Consider the following 25,973-nt stretch of genomic DNA (forward strand, 5'->3'; position numbering starts at 1 on the left):
CTCAGTCTGATTCTCACCAATCCTAAGACTGGTGGCAAAGCCAGAACTTACTTCCTAGTAAGTCTGTTCACAGGGTGGCTGTAAATTGTCGCATTAATCCCAGGAGCTCTGGCTGAGTGCAGATATGCGTTTGTAGATGGCTAGATTTGTGGGGACTGGCTTAGCCTGTCGAGTTGGATGGGTAACATCAGTTGCTGGGGCAATGGGAAGTGTGTGTTGTCATTACCATGGTGGTAGCAGCAAGTGAAGTTTGTGATGAGTGTACGGCTTATTGTGGTAACAACAGAATCCTTGGAATGGTTTGGTTGATACCAAAAACCCAAACTGTGGTTTAAATGGGGCGGGTAAAATTACCAACATGGACCACAGTGGCACTGATGAATAGCAGGTTGCCATGCCAACAGCATCACTGGCAAGCAGGTGTCTGGTTGCTAGGGTAACACCTCACTTTCTACAGTTAAACCTGGTTGAGGAGTGGTTGACTTATCCAGGTAATAACTGACTACAGACACCCTCATATCTTGATAGCTGCCATGACAACATGCTAGACCTAAGGAAGAAGCAGTAAACTTAAGGCCAGAGGCAGGAAGTGATGTTTCACCTCCCATGAACCTTCGCCTCAAAAATGGGCAAGCTTGGTACAGCTCACCACGAGAGCAGACTCCGCCCTTTGGCCAAAGAGCTCTGATTGTTCATTGGCCACCCTATAATGCAATCGTTAGTAGTTCCCGCCCCGATCTGGGATTCTGGCCAATCACAATATATAGAGGGCGTGTGCTTGCCTTTCGTGCTTTCAACTGCATTCCAGACGTGCCCATCGTGCACCCGCCCCCAATCCTTGCTGTCTTGCTCTTGACACGTTGCCTTTCCAGTCAATCAGGCTACGCCCCACCCCCACTTCGCGCTTTAAAGTCACATGACATCTTATTTTGCTCGACGGCGGGAGGCGGGAGAATGAGGCCTCCCTTAACCAATAACGTAACCTCACATTTTGACACCCGAGCGATGCAGCCAGTCAAAAAAGTTTCGAGCGTCCCCCCCTAGAGCTGTGAAGGCGGGACTAACTCGGACGTGCTCAATCATCTTCGCCAGGTGCCACGACGGACTGCCTCTGGCTCCAATGAAATATCGGCCAGGCGAGAAAGACGGGCGCCGGGGCCAATTGCGGAAGAGCGGGCGTGTCCGGCTCCCCTCCTTCAGTTTAAGTGAGGGCGGAAGATGGCGGCGGCGGCCGGGATGGGTCCGGGGGTCCCGGACGGGGAAGCCGAGGGTTCAAACCGCGACCGCAGCGCTTTCGAATGCAATATCTGCCTGGAGCCTGCTAGAGAAGCTGTCATTGGGCTTTGCGGCCACCTGTACTGGTGAGGAGGAGTGGGGAGCAGAAAGGGGCGTGGCCCTGAAGAGTTGGGGGGCCGCCTTAAAAGGGCGGGGGGCACAGAACAAGGGGCCTGGCAGGGAGAGCTGCTCTTCTTCTTACTGGGTCTGGCAGGTGGAAGGTTTGCTCCATTGCAAAGAAGCCTGGGAAAGAAGCTTCACCTGCTGGATTTTTGCCTGTCGCGATGGCCTTAAAGCTGCAGGGGCTGCACCAGATTTCGCTTGACTTCGACTGCCACTTCACCACTGTCTAAAAACCAAAGAGGGTGGATGGCAACCTCGAAGGAGAGCCCCTGTGGTTAGGGTTAGGGTGTGCGGATCAGAAGCAGGCTCTGTGAAGCTCCCTGTGTGGCCAGTTGCAGGATTAGCTTTTGGAAGGTATCTGGGGTGGGAATTTCAGAACCTAGAGCTTTGCTCTGTGTGGCCTTAGTCAGGCATACGATTCTTGCTTTTTTCAAAAAACAAACACTGAAATTGCATTATTATTCCAGGTTTTAAAAGGGTCACTCGCTTTTTCTTCTCTTTTCCCCCCTAGCTGGCCGTGTCTTCACCAGGTGAGTGTCTCCCTTTCCTCGGCTGCTGACCTCTAGGGCGAGGAAAGGTGAAGGTGTCCAAGAACGTCATTGAGGGAACCTGCCCTGGTGTGTGAGCCTATCTGCCATTGTGTCGGCCTGCCAGGCGGCCAATCTAGATGCCTACGGGAAGCTTGCAAGCAGGACTTGAGTGCAACAGGGCCAGTTTGCGGAGTCCCCACAGGCTATTGGGAGAACAGGATGCTCAAATAGATAGGCCATTGGTCAGATCCAGGCATGGCCAAACTTGGCCCTCCAGATGTTTTGAGACTACAATTCCCATCATCCCTGACCACTGGGTCTGTTAGCTAGGGATGATGGGAGTTGTAGTCACAAAACATCTGGAGGGCCAAGTTTGGCCATGCCTGGTCAGATCCAACAGGTCTCTTCTTATGTTTTTATGGGAGGCAGGCTTTTATAGGAGGCTTTAATAATATTTGTGCCTATTGAGGATGCTCGAGGAAAATGCAACCTCCATGTGCAGAAGCCATATATCTTTTTAACTGCTGAAGGCAAACCACAGGAGAAGAGAGCAGGTTTATCTGTGTTCTACCTTGTTTGTGAGCCTTCCTTTTGTTTCTAATCTGGCAGACTTCTGTTGAGACAGAATCCTGATCAAGATGGACCATTGGTCTCACCTGGTTAAATATTTCCTATCGGAGCAGCTGTCCTTGAATTGAACCTTTCCAGCACCAATAAGAAGTCTGCCTGTGCTTAATTAGTAAAAAAATAACTTCAGAGTTCTGTTGTGCTCAGATCCTGCTTGAGGCCACTGGCCATTGTGAGAAAAGGAGGCTGGGCTAAGATGGGCCGCTACCTGATCAGCGGACCTTGGGCAAAGCCAGAGGCAAAAGTGGGCAGAGTCGCAAATGTGAATTTTACCTGCACTCCGCTCTCACCTGTGGTTCCTAGAAGCTGTCAGTGTGTGACAGCCACACCCCAGGAATAGCTTTGTCCAGCAGGCAGGTGAGGGCAGCCGATGGGTTTCAAACCCTCAGTGAGTTAGGGGCTTCTTCTGCATTGAAGACAGGCTTCAGCGGATTAGACCAGTGGTGGGTCCAGCAGTCAAAAAGGCTGTAGAGGAAGTGAGGGGCAGATGGGGCTCATTAACGTCCAGACACACTGCCCAAACCTAAGCCCTAGGAAGGTCATTTTGGTGCTGCTAACACAATGGTTTGACTTCACCCCCAGATGCACTCTCCATTGTCTCTTGAGACAGATGGATGCAAACAACAACAGTTCAGTTGTGTACCCTTCTCATTCTTCCATTCAGACAAGCAAGAGGCATGGTCAGAGTTCAAGGGCTCATTCCTGCCAGGCATAGCTTTTGGGTTTGAAGCAGGGTCAGGGTGAGGGGGATGGCCTGGAGAGAGTTCTGCATTTGTGCCCACCTGCCTGCCTGCCTGCTCACCTGTCCTGGGTGCCTGAGATTTCCCTGCCCTGGTTACATATGATCTGCATATCTTTGAGGACGGGTGGGAGAAACTCTTCCACATTCACTGCCATCTTTCCCCGCCTCCCTAGTGGCTAGAAACTCGGCCAGAGCGCCAGGAGTGTCCTGTGTGCAAGGCAGGAATCAGCCGGGACAAAGTCATCCCTCTCTATGGACGCGGAAGCTCCGCCCAGCAGGATCCCAGGTAATCGTTTCCTTTTGCTAGGCTCCCTGCTAGTTTGGTAATCCTCAGTGATAGTGGAATTCTGGGCTAGAGTGGCACCTTTTCTCAGTCATTTCCTTTTCCTGTAGGCTGGTTGGTCTCCCTCCCTCTCTTCTGCAATATCTCTGGCCGCGAGTGCTTTACTGGCTCTGAAGAGTCTCTTATTCTGATAAAAGGAAAGATTTGTAACTTTCCAGGTCCCAAGCCCAGTATCTCTGGGCAACTGCCTAGCCCAGGAAAGTGTGATCAATAGAATCATAGAGTTGGAAGGAACCAGTAGGGTCATTGAGTCCAGTTCCCTGCAAACTCAACTAAAGCATCCCGGCCTCTGCTTAAGGAAGGAAATTCCACCACCTTCCTAGGGCATCTGTTCCTCTGTCAAACATTTCTTACCATCAGAAAGTTCTTCCTGACATTTAGTCGGAATCTCCTTTCCTGTCATTTGAATCCACAAGATGGGCACAAACTTGAATTGCTTTAAAAGGGGCTGTGACAGATTCATGGAGCAGAGGGCTATCAATGGCTAGTAGTCATGCCTCTGAAAATCACTTGTTGAGAATCGCAAGCAGGGAGTGCGCCATTGCTTCCCATGCGCATCCAGTTGGCTGCTGTGAGAACAGAATGAATGACTAGGTGGGCCTTTGGCCACATCCAGCAAAGCGCTGCTAAAGCTGAGGATGCTCTCCTTCAGTCTAAACATGTTGCCTCTCGGCTGCATTGAACTGCAGGCTCAGGGCAAAGACCGGCTCCGTCCTCTGCAGATCTTCCAAGCACAGCCACCACCTCCCCCAGTGTTTTGTAAATACTACATCCTTATCCTAATGCGTTTTTAAAATTCCTTCTGCGCCCTGTTATGGGGAAGACAGGAGGTGATGGTGAAAATACTGCATAGCTGTCAACTTTTCCCTTTTCTTGCGAGGAATCCTATTCGGAATAAGGGAATTTCCCTTAAAAAGGGGGAAGCATTGACAGCTATGAAATACTGATGAACGGGAGGAGTGTCTGCCTACCTGCCAGTGCTGCTTATGCATATTCCTCCCTTCCTATCACAGGTTGAAGACCCCCCCTCGGCCACGAGGCCAGCGCCCAGAGCCGGAGTCCCGAGGGGTGAGTGGCGCTTGCTTCTAGCCCTCTATAGACTGATCCCGGCTGCTTTGCAGTTTGCAGCAGACTACTAACCTACATTTCCCCCCTTTCTGTTTTTTGCCCCCTGCTCCCCCTCCCTCCGACAGGGCATGGGCGCCTTTCCCGACGCGGCCACTGGCTTCCACATGGCATTTGGCATTGGCGCGTTCCCCTTTGGGTTTTTTGCCACTGGCTACAGTACCCCAGGAGAAAGGGCAGGTAATGCACTACTTTTAAAAACGGGTCTAAGCTTGTTGCATAAATCTGCCCATAAGGGCACACTCAAATTCCACAGCCGTTCTCACTCGTCCTATCAACCAAGCTCTTGGATTATTATTATTATTATTAATTTATATCTGGCTGGGTTTCCCCAGCCACTGGACGGCTCCCAACAGAGTATTAAAAATACGATAAAACATCAAACATTAAAAACTTTCCTAAACAGGGCTGCCTTCAGATGTCTTCTAAAAGTCAGATAGTTTATTTCCTTGACATCTGGTGGGAGGGCGTTCCACAGGGCAAGTGCCACTACCAAGAAGGCTCTCGGCGCTGGACCTCTGGGTCTGGGCAGAACGATGGGGGTGGAGACGCTCCTTTAGGTATACTGGGCCGAGGTCGTTTAGGGCTTTCAAGGTCAGCACCAACACTTTGAATTGTGCCTGGAAACGTACCGGGAACCAATGTAGGTGTTATATGGTCTTGGCAGCCACTCCTAGTCACCAGTCTAGCTGCTGCATTCTGGATTAGTTGTAGTTTCCGGGTCACCTTCAAAGGTAGCCCCACGTAGAGCACATTGCAGTAGTCCAAGCGGGAGATAACCAGAGCATGCACCACTCTGGTGAGACAGTCTGCAGGCAATGAGTTGGTAGTTGTTGGCGTCTGCCTGCCTCAAGAGATAATGGAGGACACCTCCAGGGGTGAAGTTAAACTGCTGTATTAGCAGCATCAAAGTGACCTCTCTGAGGCGCAGGCCTGGGCTGCCCAGAGGACAAGACCCACCTCTCATCTTCGCTGATGTGGTCCAAAGGAAAGCAGAGCAAGGGTTTTGACACCAGCTTGGCTGCAGCAGTTACCAGAAGGAGGCATGCAAAGCACCATCCAACTGTCTTAGGGCCTCTGCTCCGGATTTGTGTAGGGTTTACACTCCTTAGCCTTTCCTATTTCTGAAGCTATCCCGCAAGGCAGCAGAGGTTTAGCATCAGACTTTTCCTTCACCTACCTTCCCAGGTGGGTGAGCTTCATCTGTCCCTCCCTTCCCTCTATGGCATGTGCAGAAACTGCCTTCTCAACGGTTGGACCCACTATTGGTCTCATCCACCGAGTTTGCCAGAGCCTGTCTTCACATGAAGGGGAAGTCCCTAACTCACTGAGGGTTTGAAATCCATCAGCTGCCCTCACCTGGTTTAGCTGGCCTGTCGAAGCCATTCCTGGGGTGTGACCACTGTCGCACACCAACAGCTTTTAGGAGCCGCAGGTGAGAGAGCTGAGTGCAGGATGGGTACCAGAGGTACTACCCCTCCCCTAACACCCTGTACAGTGGTACCTCAGGTTACATACGCTTCAGGTTACAGACTCCGCTAACCCAGAAATAGTGCTTCAGGTTAAGAACTTTGCTTCGGGATGAGAACAGAAATCGTGCTCCGGCGGCCCGGCGGCAGCAGGAGGCCCCATTAGCTAAAGTGGTGCTTCAGGTTAAGAACAGTTTCAGGTTAAGTACGGACCTTCGGAACGAATTAAGTACTTAACCCGAGGTACCACTGTACATCCCTGGGATTAATCTCTTGTGTTTTCCCACGCTACCCTTTGTGGGTTTTACCCAGGTAAAAGCTGCGTCCTCACTCTGATTTGCGGTGTCTGTGCTAAGTTCAAGCGTACCATTTTTTTGCGGCTGGGCAAGGCACCATGTCTCTCCCTGCTAAGCTGCCACTAATAGAACTTGGCAGCAGCCCTGCGCTGGGTCACGTTTACACAAGCAGGTGCTTGAGTCTTAACCTGTGCTTGAAATCCTTACTGTTCTGCTTTACTGGCTTAGAGAAGGGGTTGTTCCACCGTCAGGCTCTTACACGCGTCCCTTTCATGTTCCTCTCTCTCCAGGGCTGCGTTACTTCCTTCTGAGTAGTAGCATCTCTTTCCTTCTCTGTATTTGGAGGGGGATTTTAGCTCGGCGTCGGAGCACTTGTCTTGCATTCACAAGGTCCGAGGTTCCATCCCATACTGGTATCTCCAGTTAAAAGGATTGCTGGTGGCATGTTCTGGGAAAGGATCTCTCTTTCTCTCTGCCAGAGATCCTGGAGGAGCACTGCCAGTCAGAGCAGACAGTACTAGTTTAGATTGTCTAGCCTTAACCAGTATCAGGTCGCTTCCTACCATCTCTTCCTGCCTCAAGTCTTAGGGTAGGGAACTTCTGATCTGCAGGCTGTGTTTGGCCCTCAAGGCTGTTTGGTCTAAGCCATGCCCACCCACTCTACAATCAGCTGATTGTTGGGGGCTTGCATAGTTCCAGGCAGGATGTTTTGCAAACCCTGAGGGCTGTAGCCTTCGTAGCTCTAGCAATACATGGAGATCTGCCCTGATTATTGTGATACATCCATAATTACTGTATTGGCCTGAATATAAGCCTCACTTTTCCCCCCCAAATTCCGACTTAGAGTGCGACTTAAATTTGCGACCTTACAAAAATTGGCTTTTACAATATTGGTGCTGGAACAGACATAAGGTAAAACAGAATGGGTGTGAGTGCCTGCAGAATTTTAATGGAGCGGCTTAAACAGTTTAGGGTAGCTTTTAATATTTAATAGACTGTTGTATTTTAATATTCTGTTGGGAGCCACCCAGAGTGGCTGGGGACATCCAGTCAGATGGGTGAGGTATAAGTAATAAATTATTATTATTATTATTATTATTATTATTATTATTATTATTATTATTATTATTATTCGGGTATTGTCTTTTTCCTTTTTTCTTCTTGAATTTTAAAGGTGCAGCTTATATTCCGGCATGACTTACAGTGGTACCTCGCAAGACGAATGCCTCGCAAGACAAAAAACTCGCTAGACGAAAGGTTTTTCCGTTTTCGATTTGCCTCGCAAGACGAATTTCCCTATGGGCTTGCTTCGCAAGACGAAAACGTCTCGCGACTTTGTTTCCTTTGTCTAAAAACAAAGACATGTTTTGTTTATAAAGTTAATTTATTTTCCCTTCAATTTTTGAACTGCTCTTTACAGTATGTGTGACTTTAAAGAGCAGTTAATAAACTATTGTACCAAATTTGGCTTTGTTTGGACTTTTTTTGACCATAGGAACGCATTAATTGAATTTCAATGCATTCCTATGGGATTTCGTGATTCGCAAGATGAAAAATTCGCTAGACGACAAAACTTGCGGAACGAATTAATTTCATCTTGCGGGGCACCACTGTATATTCGGGCCAATATGGTATTATTATTGTATAATTATAAGATTATTGTATTAGGATGTGTTATTTTGGGGGACCATTCTTAATTTTTGCACATTTCTTCAGTGACTGGTCATAAAAAATTTGTTTTTGGGTATGAAGAATTCAAATTGGCTATTAATTTTGTCATCAGACAACATTGAGCTTGGTAAGTCTATGTTTGATGAAGAAGCCCATAAGCTGCTTTTGGCAAACCAAATAATTTAAAATTTAACTTTTGAAAATGTCAGGTAATGCCAAACAAGGATAATAATAATAATAATAATAATAATAATAATAATAATAATAATAATAATATATGAGACGGACGATACTTCTATTCCACCCCCAACACAATAATCTCTGTGGAGAGGATACTTGAGGTGATAATACATAAATAAACATATTGTTTGTGTACTGTGCACTGCATATGAAACATTAAAAATGTACCACTAGACATGTTACAGTAGTTATATGTTGTTCTTGTATTTAAATGCGAAACAATAAAAATTGTTGGGGAAATAATATGAATAACAGTAGTAGTAGTAATAATAATAATAATAATAATAATAATAATAATAATAATAATAATAATAATATATTACTGTAAGTACTTGGCAATCATTTTTAATTATTTCTATGCAGTCTTATACACATTTTGCTTACCAAGCAAAACTAAATTATTATAATTGATTAATTAATTTTCTTATATGTACCCCACCCATCTGGCTGGGTTGCCCCAACCACTCTCGGCAGCTTCCAATACCATATAAAAACATAATAAAACATCAACCTTTAATAAGAACAATCTGATCCAATATAAAAAGTCTCAATAACTTTAAAATAAACAGCTTTTATCAAATAATGCAATATTCAGTCATCCATTAGAAATTATATTAATTTAACCAGAATATCTTTTGAACTCCCAAGTCATGTTGCAACTTTTTAGCGCCCCTCATTTTTGGAATTTGAAAGCTGAATTCTTCAAATACGTCCCAATGTATCATCTTATTAGAAGGGGTGTGATGACTGTGACTGTCATGGAGGGACCCTGCACTTTTGAATTTGCCACTACAGTGGTGCCTCGCAAGACGAAAAGAATCCGTTCTGTTATTCTCTTCGTCTAGCGGTTTTTTCGTCTTGCAAAGCAAGCCCATTGAAGGATTAGCAGATTAGCGCTATTAGCGGCTTTTATCGGCTTATCTGCTGATCGGATCAGCTGATAAGCGGCTTAGCGGCTTAGAAAAAGGGGGGGAAAGGGAAAAAAACCAGCAGGAACTCGCAAGACATTGTCGTCTTGCGAAGCAAGCCCATAGGAAATTTGTTTTGCGAAGCACCTCCAAAACGGAAAACTCTTTCGTCTAGCGAGTTTTCCGTCTTGCGAGGCATTCGTCTTGCAGGGCACCACTGTACACTTACTGCCTGGAAATGGATTTCGATGAAAATGGTATCGGCTACCTTGACTTTTGGGGATGTGGGTGGCGCTGTGGGTTAAACCACAGAGCCTAGGACTTGCCGATCAGGTCGGCGGTTCGAATCCCCGCGACGGGGTGAGCTCCCGTTGCTCGGTCCCTGCTCCTGCCAACCTAGCAGTTCGAAAGCATGTCATAGTGCAAGTAGATAAAATAGGTACCGCTCCGGTGGGAAGGTAAGCGGCGTTTCTGTGCGCCGCTCTGGTTCGCCAGAAGCGGCTAAGTCATGCTGGCCACACGACCCGGAAGCTGTATGCCGGTGCCCTTGGCCAATAAAGCGAGATGAGCGCCGCAACCCCAGAGTCAGCCACGACTGGACCTAATGGCCAGGGGTCCCTTTACCTTGACTTTTGCATCTACCTGTAATGGTATATGGTGCCTCCTTCTAACCTTGAGCTCCTCCGTCTCTCTTTTTTGCTTAGACGCAGAAGCTGCCCGCCCATCCAGCTGGCAGGATTCGCTCTTCCTCTTCATTGCCATCTTCTTTTTCTTTTGGCTGCTTAGTGTCTGACCGGCTGGACTCCGCTGGACTTGCCCTGTACTAAAAAGAAGAAGAAGTCTATCAGAACAGGATAGAAGGACTTTCAAACTATGGGGAGGGGAAGGGGCAGCTGCGGGGAGGAGGGTGGAATCATTTCCTACCTGCGCCCAGGCGAGGCAGGAGGGGGCTGACCTGCAGGGTGGAGGGCAAGGTGGCAGAGCCGGGGCCTGGTGTTTCTCCCTCCTCAACCTCCCTCCTTGATCCCCCTACACAGAATTAAAAGTATAATAGGGTGACTTGGGGAGCTGACGATGCAAAAGAGGTGTATATTTGTGTTCAAAGTGTATCTGTGTGTATGTGGGGGGGGGCAGGTAGGGAAAGTCGTAATTATCAAGGTGTTTTAATTGTTTCCTCTTAATCGCCCTTGACTGAAGCGTTCCAAAGTTCTCCTGAATTGCAGGTGGGCTGTGTTAAAAAAAAAATTGAGAAGATGTAGAAGGTAGCCGTCAGGAGCTGTGGGGTCCAGGAGCCAAATCCGGCCTGTCAGTCCTCTGCTTCCCCCCCTCCCATGATATTTTGCTCACCTGCATTCTACCTCCTCACAGGCCAGAGGGGTTTGGGGTGGGGGCTATCACTTACTCAATAGCATTAGTGGGACAAAATCCCACATTTGCAGCCAGACCACCCTCTTTTAATGGCTTAAGTTGGCAACTAGGCCTCAAACGACAACAAAATCGAGATTCGTTCCTACCTGTAAGCTTACAATGGCATGAAATGCTACGTAGTGGGGAAAGAGGGCCTTTTTAGGAGGGGAAGAGAGCTGTGGTCTCCCTCTTTATAGGGGCAAAAAGCCCACCACACCCACCTGCCTCAGCAGGTGTTGCAGTAGGGGGAGCAGAGGCAAGAAAAGTAGGGTGGTAAAAGCAGGAGGTGGGCTATGGCAATGGAGAAGGAGCCACAGGAAAAACATCTGGGCTTCTTTTTCTCTCTCCCCCCCCTGCATTCCTGTGGCCAACCACTGGGAGGGAAATGGGCCTCAGGTGTGTTAATTTAACTGGTCGCAACGAAGTTCCTTGTGGTTAGTTTTATATATAATAATAATAATGTCCCGTCCCACCCTTTAAAAAAATTGACTTCCAGAGATGTAAGAAGCCATGTGCTTTTACAGACTCTTTTATTTTTTAGGCTGGTGACGGACTAGTCAACTGGCTGTATTTCTCTCTTTCCCCCTGGTGCCCTCCCCTCAATCTTCTGAGGGCGTATGGTACAGTCAGCGCTGGCGGGATTTGTTACTGCTTGGGTTGGGATGGGGGGGAATAGCCTTGGCTGGACTAACAGTATTTAATTGCCCAGAAATCTCTGTTGGGGGGGGGGACACTCACCCACCCACTTCCCTTTCTTCCCGTTTGGGTGACAAGAGGGAAGATGTGATGTAAATTAACCTATTCTGTAATTAAATTAACCTGTGATTCATATCCGCTTGCGAGTGTGGAATCTCCTTGCCATTTTCTGGTGGCGCGAGAGGTGTGTGTGTGGAGAAACGTTGGGTAGGTTGATAAGAGATGATTTGCGCAACTCATTCCGCTGACTTGTGTGATGTGGTGGTGGGGAGTGCTTTATGTAAGAAAACAGAAGTCCTGCAGCTACGTCAGGCCAAAAGCTCTCTTCATCCAACATCCTGTTCTCAAAGTGGTCCACCAGATCGTTTCTGGGAAGCCCTCAAGGACTGCCTCTCTCCATATAAACCTACCCGGACCCTGATATCATCATCTGAGGCTCTTCTTCATGTACCTTCTCCAGGAGATGTTTGGAGCATGGCAACACAAGAACAGGCCTTTTCTGCGGTGGCACCTTGTTTGTGGAATGCTCTCCCCCGGGAGGTTCGGGTGGCACCTTCATTATACATCTTTAGGCACCAGGCAAAAACATTCCTCTTCAGCCATTGGCAGACTGACCTCCTGTGCCCTTTTAAATGTGTTCTGGGAGGGGGGATTGTTGGTTTATGTTCTTATTTTTATTTTGTGTTTTATCTTGTAATTTTATGTTGTGAAGCGGCCTGAGACATGTGGATCAAAGGTGGTATACAAATGTTAATATTAATAATAGAATTGTAGAGTTGGGTTGGTCATCTAGTCCAACCCTCTGCAATGCAAGGATCATTTCCCCAACTTGGGTCTCAAACCTGCAACCCTAAGGGTCACATGATCTACCAACCGTGCTATCTATTTGCTCCCTCTGCGTGTTGCATTATTATAGAAGCCTGTTTTCCTTTTTTCCTGAAAAGGCCCCCGAGTTGTAGCTTTATGGCTTTGAGATGTTCCAGTTCCTTGTTTTCATTACCTTTTCCCATCTGCAGGGATGGACAGATCTGGCTGTCTCCTATTAGATCAGCAAAGGCTTCTTGTCCCCCAATTATTTTACAATAGCAACAACGCAATGACTTATTTCCACCCAATTTCAGCTGCTGAAATGAAGCTACTCTGGAGTGCATGTTTTTGTGACAGGACTATGAGTTTGGTTGAGTTCTTGGTACTGAAAACCAAGTCTTGAGCTCAGAATGTCCTCAGTAACATCCTGTTCTTTAATCCTAAGTGAATTCTAAATCTCTTGCACCAGCTTCTGGTTGGTAGATCTTGGGCTTTTTAAATTATTATTGAATTTATATACTGCCCTATACCCAGAGGTTTCTCCTGCTTAAAAACCACCACCCAGATGAGATCCAACAAAGTGGAACTCTCCCCCCACCTCTTGCTTTTAATAGGGGAAGACACAAACTATTCCAAATTTGAATGCACCAGAAACGGGATACTGCTAAACTTATTTTCCATCCCTAGCAATGGAATTTGTCTTCCCACCTGCCTCCACTGCTACTGCATTGAGTTGTTAAAATAATTTCAAGCCATTGTCACGCAAGCCCTCTTTCTTGTTTGGTTACAGCCAGTTCAGATCCCATCAGCTTCTGAAAAGTTTGCCCTTGCTTACGTTAAGAACATAGCATCCGGGCTGCGTTATGCCAAAGGCCTATGAGGTCCAGCTATGGAATTCACACTCAATGAAGGTGGAACAGCCACTGATAAGACTCATCAGTCACAAATTTGTCTTAAATCCTTTCAAAGCCACCCGAGTTAGTGACTTTTGAGCGTGGATCCTTTCTCTCCACAACATGCAGAATTATGCCCCTCTTATCCAGTCTCCTTATTTGCTCAGTTTGAGGTAATCCTTTTGGAAGGCTTCACAAATCTGCTCGGATTTCCATCCTGAATAACCGGGTCTTGTCTGCAGTGATGGCAACCATGCCCTATAGAACACAGTCATCTAGCCCAGCCGCTTGCAATGCAGGCATCTGTTCGCTCCTAACTCCAGATCATCCATGAACATGTTAAATAGCAACAGCCCCGTCCTTTGTGTGGGATGGGGGACACCTCCAGTTTACGTTGCATTTACTCTTTAGTTCCTATTCTTTAGCTGAAGATCTAGAGTGCACACCCTTTCTGTAGTATGCCTGCTAACTCGGAACTCTTTAAGTTCTCTAAAGTAGAAATAATGGGAAAGCAGCAGTGGAAAAAAATATATTTTATTGTTTAGGCAAAACTGTACAAGAGTGTTGGGGGAACCTCCAGAGTATATTTCCCCCCCACAATTGAAATCCATCCTTCCTCTGAAGCCTCCAAAGGCCCTCTGTATTTGTGGATCCCTTTGCTTAGGCTTCTGCCTGCAAGGAAGTAACAGACTCCACCTCAGGGAAGCCAACTTTGGGGGTGGGGACGGGACCTCTGTGACTTTCGACAGTAAAAATCCAACAGATGCTTTCTTTCTGCATCACTGTCATCACTACACTGGGAAAAAGGCAGTCACACCACCCAAATTAAACAATTGCATCCATGCCAAAAGGGCAGGGAGCCAGTTTTGGTCTAATGTTACTAAGACGGCTACTTAGCCCAGAAAAGAGCCCATTTTGATCTTTGGGTAGTTAAAAATGCAGGTGAGTGGGACATTCAGTGTTATAACGGACTCTGTGATGCTTAGGAATAAAAGGGACACCATAGCCCACCCCGGGAGACGAGTGTTCAAAAAGCATAAATAAAAATGTGGGGAAACGGAACCACGATTTTACCACATTACTTATCCTTTTATGCATGTTAAGACATGAGAAATCTTGAATATGCACCTTGAAAGATCCTGTGTGTATATTCTTGCCCAGACATCTTAATTAACTCTCCATTTAACTTCACTGCCATCAAGGTTAGCCTTCTGCACATACTTGGGAGCACAACCTATTAAACTTGGCAAGACTTGCTCCCGAGTAAACATTTAATGGGCATGGGCTAGGTGTGGGTGCTTCAGTTCTGTCAGGGCACAGTTTGGGAGTTGCAACAGAATCCTCAGGAAACATTACCCAGTGACAATTCCCAGAATGCTTTGGGGAGAGAGCCATGACACTTCTGTTGGTAAAGCCTTGCTTCCGATTTGCAGTGGCAATTCCCTGAGACTTAGGGGGATCATCGCAAAGGCAAATCTCAGTCATGGCTGTACCAATGGAAGGATCCCCAGCCAAATGAACTGAAATTTGGGGTTCTCCATTCCTCCAGCGTGGCTGGAAAATCTATGGCCCTTTCAAACTCCCGTCAGCCATGATGGGGGTCACAGCCTAACATCACACGGGCCATTGGATCTTTATCATTGTCCTAGTGACTCCTCACTCCCCTTCTGCTGTTCTTTCTCTGTTAACATGCCTCCGTGTGCCTCACAAATGCCTTTGTTCTCCCCCTCCAGCTCACCTATGCTTCCATGTGGGTCATGGGTTTTTCCCTTGGCTTACAAAGGGGCTTTTTATTTCAACACCACCGTGGTAGGGCCATGGGACAGAGCTGGAGGCAGGTTAGACCCTGACATCTTGTAGCCTCCAGCAGGAGAGACGCAAACAACAAAAGCTTCCTGTTTGCTCCTGTGGCTGGGCATGTGGGGTGCGCACATGCACCGTATTCCAGTGTTGGGTGAAGAAAGTGCAGAGGCATATAAACCACTCCACAAACAGCACTGGTGCACCTTTTTAACAGTCTCACAAGGGGTGGAAATTGCCACAATGGTGGTTTCCATTACAGGTACATCATGTTGGGACCTCCTGAAATATTAAGCCTGCCCCAAAAGAGTCTCAAAACCTGCGTCTTAAATGGTGTATAAACTGGGCAGGGCTGACAACCGGCTAGTCAGGTCAGCGGTATTATTTAGTGCAGTGGTTCCCAAACTTCTGCACCTGTTTGTTAGATGTTAAGGTGCGCACCAAAAAACCCCCCCAAAAATTAAAAATGGGGAAGAGCCACCTCCCAATCATTGGTACCAAATGACAACCACCAGAAATGGGAATCTGGCTCACTCATTTTATCATTCTCATAAGTGTGCCATTCAGGGCCTTTCCTGGCACTGCTTTAGTTGTTAAAAAAATAAAGAGGTGCCAGTACTCAAAAGAAATGCTGAGGGTGCCAGAACAAAATGGCTGCCATGGGCATCCAAAAATAAATAAATGACATGGCGGTGCTCTGTACTGGTGAGCACTGTCACACACAAAAAGCACTGCTTCTAGCTAATCTGGACGGGTCGGCAGGAGAACCAGGTTCTGGAAATCTTCCATTGCCATCTTGTTTTGTATAACTACACCAGAAGGCTGCATATTGGAATGGAGGAATGTCGTGTGAATCCTTCCCCAGTCACACAGACCGTTTTCCCAGTCATGTACTAAACCACCCCCACACCCCACTTGCCTCACCTGGTAAAATATAGAAGTTACAAAACATACAATCACACAGAAATAATTAAGCCCACCCCCACTATTATTGTTAAAAAGAAAAAGAAAATACTGTGAGAGGGGGAAAAACTACACATCTAGTTTGGCCTTAAGGCTGTAACTTATGTTGTCAATTCAAGTAGATCCAATTGGAACTTGTGTGCGGGAACTGTTTCAACATGGGTGTCCTAACCTCATTTATCTTTCCTCATGTTGGCAGACAACCAGCCATTGTTTTAGGATTACCACTTAAAAGAGAAAATCAAAACCATAAGGAATAAGTTGCAGGGCCTGGTTTTGTTTTGTTTTGTAAGAAACAGAACAGGTACATCAGTCAGAAATTGGCCAAGTGGCAATCCTAACCCCTTGGCCTAAGAAACAAAATGGCTGCCGTCAGCCACCAAGGACCAGAACAGAGATTAAATGTTGTGCTAGGCAAATTGCTCGAAACAACTTTGTAAGCAGCTTCATGTGGCAAACTGTGTGAAGTGGTTTCTCATATGGTTCAGGTGCTTTCACCAGACAAAGCTATTCTAACCCCTTCCACAGTGGACATTGGCATGGTGGAAAAAAAACCCAAATAAGAGTGGTTCACAAAAATGTATTGGCACGTAAGTGCTTCTGCCACAAGACATTTTGAGCTTTCCCACACATACTGCAAACTGGTCTGAATGGTGCAAAGTGTGGTTTGGTCTCTGTGGTTTGGGCTTGTATAGATACCCAGCAAACAGGTGTGTGTGTTTTGGGGGTGAACCAGACTTTCCTACCCACTCATTTCCTCCTCCTTTTACCCAAATGAATCCCAGGGCAAAAACTGTCTTCAATTTTATAGAAGAAAAACGATAATAAAAGCAAAGGCAATCTAGAGCAAGAAAACAAAACAAACCCAAAACAGAACAAGTCAAAACGGCCAGTCAGGGTGATGAACCCCAATACCCTCAGTCAAAGGGAACGGGGCAGGGAGGTTTTTTTTTTGGGGGGGTGTCTCACAGCACTGTGTTCTCCCCCCCAAAAACCCCCACAGGGCACACAGAGGTAGCAGGTTCAAAAGGTCTCTGTCCCAAGACTCTATTGGTTTCTTGCGCCATGAGGTAATAAAGCTATTGGACTGACTAGCGTGGAGCCCTCCCTGCGAGCAAGGGGGAGAGCAACTTGAAAAGTCTTATGTGGGTTTCCGTTGCTCCTAATGGGTCTCTCGTGCCATCAGGATTTGCGCCTGTCGCACCCAATGTCCACCCTTGGGTCTGAATCCCTTCGGCTTTGGCAACTTCCACAAGCAGGCCTTTCCTCCGTCCTTTGGACCATTCCTTCGTCATCTTTTGCAATCCGATTGCCTTTATCCACATTCCGTCTTTCGAGTCTTATTTTGGTATCTTCTCACGTCCAAAACCTATTTTCTGATCCAAGTACACATTCCTCTTGTGAACAAGTGCCGCTGAATGCGTGATTTCTCTCCCCCCCTCATCTATTGGATCTTTTCTACTTTATAATCCTTTCCCACTACTCTTCTAATTTCCCTCTTTCCAGCCTGCAAACTCTTCGTTAGTTCCAAACTCTTTCGAGTTTCAATATTCCTGCCCTTCAGATTTGTCTTCCTTAGTTCATATTCTCTTGCCAGGAGATTTTAGCTTATCTCCCTACCATTTCTGCTTTCGCACTGTGTTTCATTCCCACCTCTCACTACTTTTGATATCGCTCTCTCCTATTTCGTATTTCTCACCCACTATCTGCTCTTGTGCACTTGGATCCATTCTGTGTGGTTTTTACTAGATTTGCTTTACTAGATTTTCCTTGTCTCCCTCCTCAGCTTCTGCCTCTCATTCAGGTCATTCGCTTCCCAAGCAAAACTATTTACACACTCATACCATTTCTTTCCATCACAGTGGGGGAAACTCCTTACTCAATTCTGGATAAAACAGTCCTTTGAAATATAAAATATACTAGCTTCCCAAGCATCACTGGCGACCCCTTTGGGCTGGAATTCATAGGAGCAAAGGGTGGGAAGGAAATCAATGAAGATGGGATACTGGAGTAATGCTTTTGGTTTGTTCAAATCCTCCGTATTTGCATTGGGCTAAAGGAAAAATGGAAGCATTGAGTGAGCTTTTCTGCACAAATCAGGGTTCTGGAGCAGGGGGTGGTTGCACAACAAATGATGTTTCCTGTTTTGTTCCCAAACCTCCCCTCGTATCTGTCCCTTCCTTCGAAAGACTACTGCGCTGCCAGAGCATTTAACCAGAATACGCTGTCCCTGGCAAAATGCAATTTCCCTGGCTGGTACTGTAGCACTTTCCTTGTTTTCCCACCTTCAGTTTCTCCATCCCTTGCAGATCTGCCACAGAGACTCTACCCAGTTGCAGAGGATTCTGGGAGTATTCCTGGGGCATCTGAACAATCCACACTCTATCAGGCCATCACCAGATGTGAATTGAGAGAATATACGCTCGACCAAGCCTGCTGTCCCCCCCCCCAACACTCTTTTGACTGGTGGGTGAGGGTAGGCAGATTCCCTTTCAAGGACACCCATCCATCAGGACCTACTTTCCGACCACAGGGGCTTCAAACCCCATTTTAAACCATACATTACATTAAGTCCCATCAATTAACCTGGTGGGTTTTTAAAAAACAAAAACTGCAAGCAGGACTCTTGCCAATAAAAAGGCCCCCTGAAGCAATTTCATTAATGGAAGCTTTCCTCCCAAGGCAAGCAGACATTTTTGGGTGTGGCGGGGGAATTTTTGGAACCAGTCACTGCTCCACATGTCTGTTTTTAAAAGTGAAGAAATGAAATGGTGCATTTAACATAATTTATAGTTTGTCCCAGATACACAGCATATCCATTTAATGGGAAGGGATACAGTGGTACCTCACAAGACGAATGCCTCGCAAGACGGAAAACTCGCAAGACGAAAGAGTTTTTTGTTTTTTGAGTTGCTTTGCAAGACGAATTTCCCTATGGGCTTGCTTCGCAAGACGAAAACGTCTTGCAAGTTTGTTTCCTTTTTCTTAAAACCATTAATACCCAGGAAACCGTGCTTCGCAAGACGAAAAATTCGCAAGACGAAAAACCTCGCAGAACGAATTAATTTCGTCTTGCGAGGCACCACTGTACTGCTATGCCCAACCTGTATCTCCACCATTCTGTAAACTTCCTTTGAAGTATATATTTAAAGGTCATTTTCTCCATTTTGAACGAAATTAGGGCCTGCGCAAATATCACACAAAGAGGATTGTGACATTTAGAAACCTATCTGATTGTGCTTGGTCAGACCAGGCGGAAAAGCCCTAAGATGGTGATGGGGTGGAGAAAGGGAAAATAACTTAACAGGGGGGAGATATCAAGAATATAAGAAACAGCAGAAAGAAAACAACTCAAGAGACTGTACACACAATAAGAAATGGTTACAATAGGATAAACTGAAATAGAGAGAGAAGAGGCAACCCCCCCAAACCAGCTCAGAAAGCAAGAGATATGACAGAAAGAAAAGCAGACCCCCATCACCCATAATGAAGCTACAGTATACAGCATGTGTAATGTGGGGTGTGCTGGGCTCTCTTAGCCCTATGGCTTCCCCCACAACTTCTAGTCCTGCCTTGGAGATAGGAAGTTTGTGCTTATTACTACTTCCCCTCCCCTATTACCTTGAACCGCCATTTTGGAAAGCCAGCCCCCACTGTCTTTCTGATAAAAGGTACCACGGTATGTTCTGTCTCTTTAGCAGGGAACCTTTGGCTCTCCAGATGTTGATGAACAACATCTCCCATCAACCCCAGCATGGCCAACAGCTGAAGCCCAACAACCGTTGGAAAGTCAAGGGTTTCCCACTTCTGGCCTAATGGAAAGGCACCGGTCTGTAACATCTTGGGCCCCTCACAACTTCTCTTCATGGCTATATCCCCTTTCTGATTCAGATGGTAGCCATCTTAGATCTTCATACCCAGGGAACCTATTCACTGAGAGGTATAACGGTTTCTACAGCCTAGGTGAGGGTTTCGTCGTGGCTTCACACAATCTTGCAGCGAGGCCCTTGTATCGCCTTACATGTTCGTTTTCTGCCAAAATATTTCCTAAGGATGTTGGTGTCTCTGGTGAGCACCAGCAAAGGAGATGCCCACCTTGAGTCCAGTCAGGATCCATGCCTGATTTCCCTTCTCTCTTTTATATATACATGCCATGTTCAAATCTCGACAGGAAGACGCCACAGTTTGCTATCTTGGAATCATCCCATCATGGAGAGATGCCAACTTAAGCCCTCTTCGGCCAACGTCTCTGCTCATCCTACTACCAAGAGACCCGTTGCTGCTGCCATCTTGAATCGCAATCCCACGATAAGCAGTTTAGATGCCATCTCGACGCCCCTCAGGCAGGTGTGCTTATCTACAAGGCCGAGCCAGCAGATTATGATATCGCATTGCAGGTACATTAGCTCATCTGCCTAGCCCCTCCGAGCAGACGGACCACTTGAGATAGCCCCTCCCACCCGCTCCCCACCCCGCCTCCCACCGTCTTGGGTCCCCTTCACCGCTTCTAGAGTTGCGTCTTGCTTATTAAGAGGTGCCGTTCAGGATCATGGAAGGAACTTGGATCACAACGGGTGCCATCTTGAATTCATCGTCCCCATGGAGTGTTGCCACCTTGAATGCCAAGAGATGCTGTACTTGCTTCCCTCCCCTGCCCTGGCACTGCGGGTGGTGCAGTGATCTCCTGCCAGGTGGGAGAAAAGACGAGTTCTTTCCCTGCCCAGCCTAGTTCAGCACTAGGGTTAATTCCCTCCCCCCCACTGGAGCCAGGAAGAAAATGACAGAGGAGGGAGCGCAGCCCAGCAGGATCAGTTGGAGGTGTCAGAGTGGACACTACCAGGACCTTCTGTTGGGGAGGTCACAGAGGATGGGGTGGCTGCTTCTTGCCAGCCACCATTGGCCTGGTGAAAAAAAGGAGAGAAACAGTTGTTACAAAAAAAATAAAAAAAATAGAGGCAATTTAATTTGCAGTTTCTTGCAAAGTTCCAACCTGCTAAACCTCTTTTCCTTTCCGTGGGAGTTCTCCTAGCTCCGCTTTCCCAGAGACTGGGGAGTGCTTGTTCCCAGTCCACCCCCTTGGCACCATTATAGACCATTAGGTGCCAGCAACCTGCCCAACTCTTCTCTGCAACAAAGAATCCCTAATTTTGCTATCAAAAACAGTTCTACAGTAGAAGAAAGAAAGAGTTCAGGGATGGGTGGGTGTGGGTGGGTGTGTATGTGTGCTGACTCCCTTTATTTTATTGGATCTAATGAGCAGCCCCTGCAAACAGCAGACCACGTGATAAAAGGCTTCTCCTGGACCTTTAACTACTTTGGACTCAGATGAATCATTTTAGTAAGCTTCACCAAGTAAGAAAGAAAACCTCGTATTTCTTTCTTTCCGTTGAGGAACATGCACATACCAGAATGTAAAAGTGGGCACATAATTCAGCTCCACAATCATCTCGGGCTTCTCCCTTTAAACGGGCTTCTAGGTCACATGACTCTACTTGGGAAAGATGCTGGAATGCTTGCTGAAATCTCAGAAGCCACTGTGGTGTTTGAAGCCACTGACGGGGGCAGGGCTCCCACTACCTTACCTCCCCCATCACTAGCAAGGCCAGAATAAAATATTTGAATCAATTTATATTCAGCCTTTCCTGACATAGAACTGTAATTATGCTTAACGCTGAGCATATGCACAGCTGTGGTTCGAGTCTAGGCTGTCCCCAAAGATAGTTGTTTTGTTTAGTTTTACTAGCAGGAATGTAGTTTATTGATGTGGGAGCATTCAGATATGCAACCGCCACAAGCTGCTGTTCACCACACTGGGCACAATCCTCTACCCTCACTTGGGTTCTTGTGAGGTCCAGGAGAGGAAAAATATATTCAGTCCCTGAATCTCCTCAAACCAAATCTTCTTCATACGCAAGGTATAATTAAATGTCAGCCTGGAAGCTGTGGCACTGGCCATCAAGCTCAGATCGTTTTAAAAGGGGATTAGAGGGAGGATTTGCAAGGTGGAATCCAATTGGTGTCCTTGCAGCAAAGCGGACGGCTTTTGCCTACGGAAATCAGAGGGAGGGAATTTTTGCAGATATCCCCCTGCAGCCCCAAAGAATCTGGAAGCCTTCCAGAATAGATGGAAGGGCTGCACAAGGAACTGGCAAAATCGCCTTCCCCTCCTCTTCTCTTAGCAGATTCCTCCCCATCAAAAGCACACCTCTGTGAGTGCTGGGACACCAAATGGATTCCACCCGTAAGAAAACGGCTAGAAACCACAACTGGTTAAATGAAATCTCCACATTCAGAAGCCGTGTATCACCGAACCACCTCTGTCAGGCTATTGCATTCCTGCTCTGCTAGTGGCTTGACCACTGTGGAAAACAGGAGTTGGACTACAGCGTATACATTTCAAATACCTACGATACCACTTTAAACAGTCATGGCTTTATTGAACTGTATTAATTGTTTTGCTGACTCTGTCACTGCAGTTTACTTTATTTATATGCTATTGCGTTGGATATTATAATGATCGCAATGTTTGGGTTTTTCAGCGCTATTGTGATTACTGTGAGCTGCTTTTGAGCTCAGCGCTTGTTGTTGGAAAAGCAGAATGCAAATATCAAATCAAATCAAAACCAATGCCTTTCCCTCAAAAGAATATTGGGAACTGTAGTTTCTTAACAGTGCTGAGAGGGGCCAGTAGACCGTAATTCCACCTCACAGAGCTTCAACTTCTCTGTGAAGTAGGACTGATTGCTTGACCGCTCTGGGAATTATAGCTCAGTGAGAAGGAATAGGGGTCTCCTTACAACTCTTAAGCACCATTAATAAACTACTGTTCCCAGAACTCTTTCAGGAAAACCACGAGTGCCTAAAGTAGAATCACAGTGCTTGAAATGTTTGGTGCAGATGGGGCCTAGGCAGACCTTTGTCCTAATCTAGCAGGACTCTCGTATAGTGTGAGCCCTGACATGCATGCAGTCTAAAGCAATACATCCCAGACAGAACAAAGTTACCTCTTCAGTGAGAACCAGGTGGGTCAAGTCTCCCGACGCACAAACTCACCCTCATTTCTCGTGGACTGTACATCTGGGTGGCAGCCATACTGTCCCCGTAGCCCCCTGGCCCCATAGAGTGACGCATCGATTCCACCTAGTAGTTGAGGGAAGACACATAAAAAGGGCAGAATGACAGCAGGGATGGGGAGAATAAGACAGGAGCAGCAGTTATGCTGGGCTGAAAACTTCTCATGAAGACTTGAGTGGGCATTAAGAAGGATCGAGCAATGTGGAGTTTACTCAAAACTGTCAACTGATTTACGACACTGTTTTGCTATGTAGCGTGTATTTTCCATTTTACGTCAATCTTTCCTCTCTCTTTTTTTCTACAGGGGACAGCGAAAGTTTGTTAAAATTGCCAATTTCCTCTAATTTTCTTCTCTTTTCATTTTTACAGAAAAATAAGACTTCTGCTAGTATTTTGGAAAGTGTTGTGTTTTGGGGGGTTGCAGACCCGGAAGTAACCCGTTCCAGTACTTCCGGGTTTCAGCGGTCCGCAACTCCAAAAAACGCAACCTGAAGCGTCTGTAACCCAAGGTATGACTGTACTGGGCCGAGGCCTTTTAGGGCTTTAAAGGTCAGCACCAACACTTTGAATTGTGTTGTGCTCGGAAATGTGCTGGGAGCCAATGTAGGTATTTCAGGACCGGTGTCATATAGTCTCGGCAGCCACTCCCAGTCACCAGTCTAGCTGCCCCATTCTGGAGTAATTGTAGTTTCCGGGTCACCTGCAAAGGCAGCCCCACATAGAGCGCATTGCCACAGTCTACGTGGGAGATAACTAGAGCATGCCCCGAGCCGTCCCAGGAGGGAAAGGAACTGACCTGTGATGTGGGATACGAGTCTCCATTCAGACCCTGAAGGCCCATGAACATATCCCCAGAGCTGGAGAGGTTGAAGGAGCCGCCGGAGCCTGCCAGAAAACAGAGGAAGGGGCGGGAGTGAAAGACAGCAACAGGGTGACTGGGGGTGGAACGCACGGTTGCTTCAAGCAAAGAGAAAGGTGAACACCACTGCAAAAGGCAACTAGCTGAAGAAGCAAGCCGAGACGACCTGCCTGCAGGAGGAAGCCTTGGCTACTCCAAGGCCGACGGGGGGGACGCAAACACGGGCGTGTGGGGGAGCGGGGTGTGAGGGGGCACCTCGCCGCTCTGCGCCCAGGAGGGGGCGCACACACTGACCATGGGGGAGTGGGGCAGGGGGCGCTGGTGTTGGAGGGATCTCCTTCGGGAACTCCAGCGCATGTTGGAGGGGAGGGTTCCACGTTTCTCCAACCCCAGCGAGGAGGACTCCCGCACCAACATGGGGTGTGGTGGAGCTTTTTTTCGGGGGGGAGGGGAGTTACCCGCGGAGGAGGGGGTGTTGGGGGAGTCGCCCCCACTCTGTGCGGCGCTGACAGCCGTTTTCACGGCGTAAATATTGGCTTCCTCTTGGAACTTGCCGATGTTCTTCTTATAGCGGATGCGCTTGTTCCCGAACCAGTTTGAGACCTGGAAGGAGGGAGGGGGGAAGTCCAGGGGGGGAGGGAAGGTCAAACATGAAGGGATGGGAAGCGGGGAGGGAATGAGGGGGGGAAAAGAGGGGTGGGGAGGGAAGGGGAGGGGATTATGTATTGACAGGTCAGCCAAACAATGAGCTTTTCCTTCCCTCCCCAGCCAACCCTATCCCATACTCAGGGGCCTCTCTAGCACAGCCTGGGGCCTGCCCCCCTCACCCCCCCCAACACACACCCGGGTACCTGTGAGACTGTGATTCCACACTTCTTGGCAAGCTCCTCTTTGGCCTCTTCGCTGGGGTAAGGGTTGCTCAGGTGAGAGTAGAAATACTCATTGAGCACCTCCGTAGCCTGCTTGCTGAAATTGCGCCGCTTCCGCCTGCGAGCGAAAAAAAGGATGTGCAGGGTTGGTAGAGGCAGCAATTTGGGAAGAGGAAAAGAAAGGCAGTCGGGGTAAGCAGTGGGGTAGGTGTGCAGCATGTGGAATCCAGAATTATTGTTGTTATTTATGAAATTTGCATTTCGCCCTATACCCACGGGTATCGGGGTGGTGGAACCAAGCTATTGTTATTTATTAAATTTGCACCCCACCATTCCTTCAAAAGGAGCTCAGGATGCCAAGCGATAAAAACAATTCTGGGCCCCACATTTCTCTCCATAGGGTAGGACTCGAACCAATGGCTTCAAGTTACAAGGAAGGAGACTGCAACTAAACATCTGGAAAAACTTTCTGACAGTAAGAGCTGTTCGGCAGTGGAACGTACTCCCATGAGAGGTGGTGAACTCTCCTTTCTTGGAGGTTTTTCAGCAGAGGTTGGACGGCTATCTGTCATGGATGCTTCAGCTGAGATTCCTGCTTGGCAGGGGGTTGGACTAGATGACCTCGGGGTCCCTTCCAACTCTAAAATTCAATGATTCTAAAAGGCTTGTAGGAAGAGGAAGGCGCCACAACGGCAACAGAGACCGTGTCTGCCTGACATTTGATAGGAGGGAATTCCACAGGCCAGGTGCTGTCACCCTGAAGGCCTATATTGTGTAGTAGACTCCAGAGAAGGTGGCATCTGCAAGAGGCCCTCAAAAGGTTAGAGACGCGAGGAGAATTAGAGGCTGGGCTATATGCTCTGATAAAATGTGTGGCATCCCTCCTAGCGCTGTGCCACTTGACAAATTGCATGATTTGAACATCCCTTGTGTGTTTTGTTTATTGCCTGCTTTTGTTGGAAGCTAACATGCAAAAGTCAATGTGTGTCAGGCCGGAGGCTTGGCCAGATACCAGGCCAGATACAAGTATACAGAGGTTTTGCAGGAGTGCTGAAACAGTCCACTGTCCACCCTTGGTGCGCCATTCAGCTTCTTCTGAATCAGATATTTCTATTTTATGTTTTAAGGAGACAGGAATCTAGCCCTTATGGCTATAACATCTTTCCTAAAAGTATGTTAGCAATGCCTGTTGAAATCCCAGCGGGGGAAACAGGGAACCACTGAGGTTGCCAGAGATTGGGGAACAGGTCTTCAGT

The 25,973-nt window shown here is 47.3% G+C and overlaps 3 protein-coding genes and 1 long non-coding RNA gene across 6 annotated transcripts in view; 1 reads left to right on the forward strand and 3 right to left on the reverse strand.

Annotated features, from left to right (window-relative positions):
- AGPAT1 (1-acylglycerol-3-phosphate O-acyltransferase 1) overlaps nucleotides 1-75 on the reverse strand; it is a 43,399-nt gene extending 43,324 nt beyond the window's left edge. The window contains exon 1 of the mRNA XM_081183541.1: nucleotides 52-75. The gene's annotated coding sequence lies outside the window, so the exon portion shown is untranslated. The remainder of the gene's footprint in view (nucleotides 1-51) is intronic.
- Nucleotides 76-997: 922 nt separating this feature from the next.
- RNF5 (ring finger protein 5) lies at nucleotides 998-11,587 on the forward strand. The gene is made up of 6 exons (XM_081183687.1): nucleotides 998-1,361; nucleotides 1,910-1,928; nucleotides 3,471-3,583; nucleotides 4,654-4,708; nucleotides 4,834-4,945; nucleotides 10,054-11,587. The coding sequence occupies exons 1-6, from the start codon at nucleotides 1,219-1,221 to the stop codon at nucleotides 10,140-10,142; spliced, it is 531 nt and encodes a 176-aa protein (XP_081039813.1). The 5' UTR covers nucleotides 998-1,218; the 3' UTR covers nucleotides 10,143-11,587.
- Nucleotides 9,570-11,706, reverse strand: LOC308581348. The gene is made up of 3 exons (XR_014004996.1): nucleotides 11,576-11,706; nucleotides 9,974-10,172; nucleotides 9,570-9,617 (listed from the first exon to the last, which is right to left on the reverse strand). It is a non-coding gene; the product is annotated as an uncharacterized lncRNA (long non-coding RNA).
- A 7,571-nt stretch (nucleotides 11,707-19,277) lies between these two features.
- PBX2 (PBX homeobox 2) overlaps nucleotides 19,278-25,973 on the reverse strand; it is a 35,163-nt gene continuing 28,467 nt past the window's right edge. For 2 of the 3 annotated variants that reach the window (XM_081183181.1, XM_081183182.1), the window contains exons 5-9: nucleotides 24,700-24,835; nucleotides 24,307-24,451; nucleotides 23,786-23,874; nucleotides 22,969-23,055; nucleotides 19,278-20,816 (exon numbers count right to left, since the gene is read on the reverse strand). In XM_081183181.1, coding sequence (XP_081039307.1) covers nucleotides 20,724-20,816; nucleotides 22,969-23,055; nucleotides 23,786-23,874; nucleotides 24,307-24,451; nucleotides 24,700-24,835 — 550 coding nt within the window. In that variant the 3' untranslated portion in view covers nucleotides 19,278-20,723. The remainder of the gene's footprint in view (nucleotides 20,817-22,968; nucleotides 23,056-23,785; nucleotides 23,875-24,306; nucleotides 24,452-24,699; nucleotides 24,836-25,973) is intronic. The other variant, XM_081183183.1, reaches the window with a different exon arrangement.

Source organism: Podarcis bocagei (assembly GCF_964188305.1).
Source record: "Podarcis bocagei genome assembly, chromosome: 2".
NCBI classification, from domain to species: domain Eukaryota; kingdom Metazoa; phylum Chordata; class Lepidosauria; order Squamata; family Lacertidae; genus Podarcis; species Podarcis bocagei.

What these genes read in the sequence shown, in the direction of transcription:
- RNF5 (XM_081183687.1), top strand. Translation starts at nt 1,219, where the DNA reads ATGGCGGCGGCGGCCGGGATGGGTCCGGGGGTCCCGGACGGGGAAGCC. An exon ending in TCCGCCCAGCAGGATCCCAG is followed by an intron (nt 3,584 to 4,653) that starts GTAATCGTTTCC and finishes TTCCTATCACAG; the next exon opens with GTTGAAGACCCCCCCTCGGC. An exon ending in CAGAGCCGGAGTCCCGAGGG is followed by an intron (nt 4,709 to 4,833) that starts GTGAGTGGCGCT and finishes TCCCTCCGACAG; the next exon opens with GGCATGGGCGCCTTTCCCGA.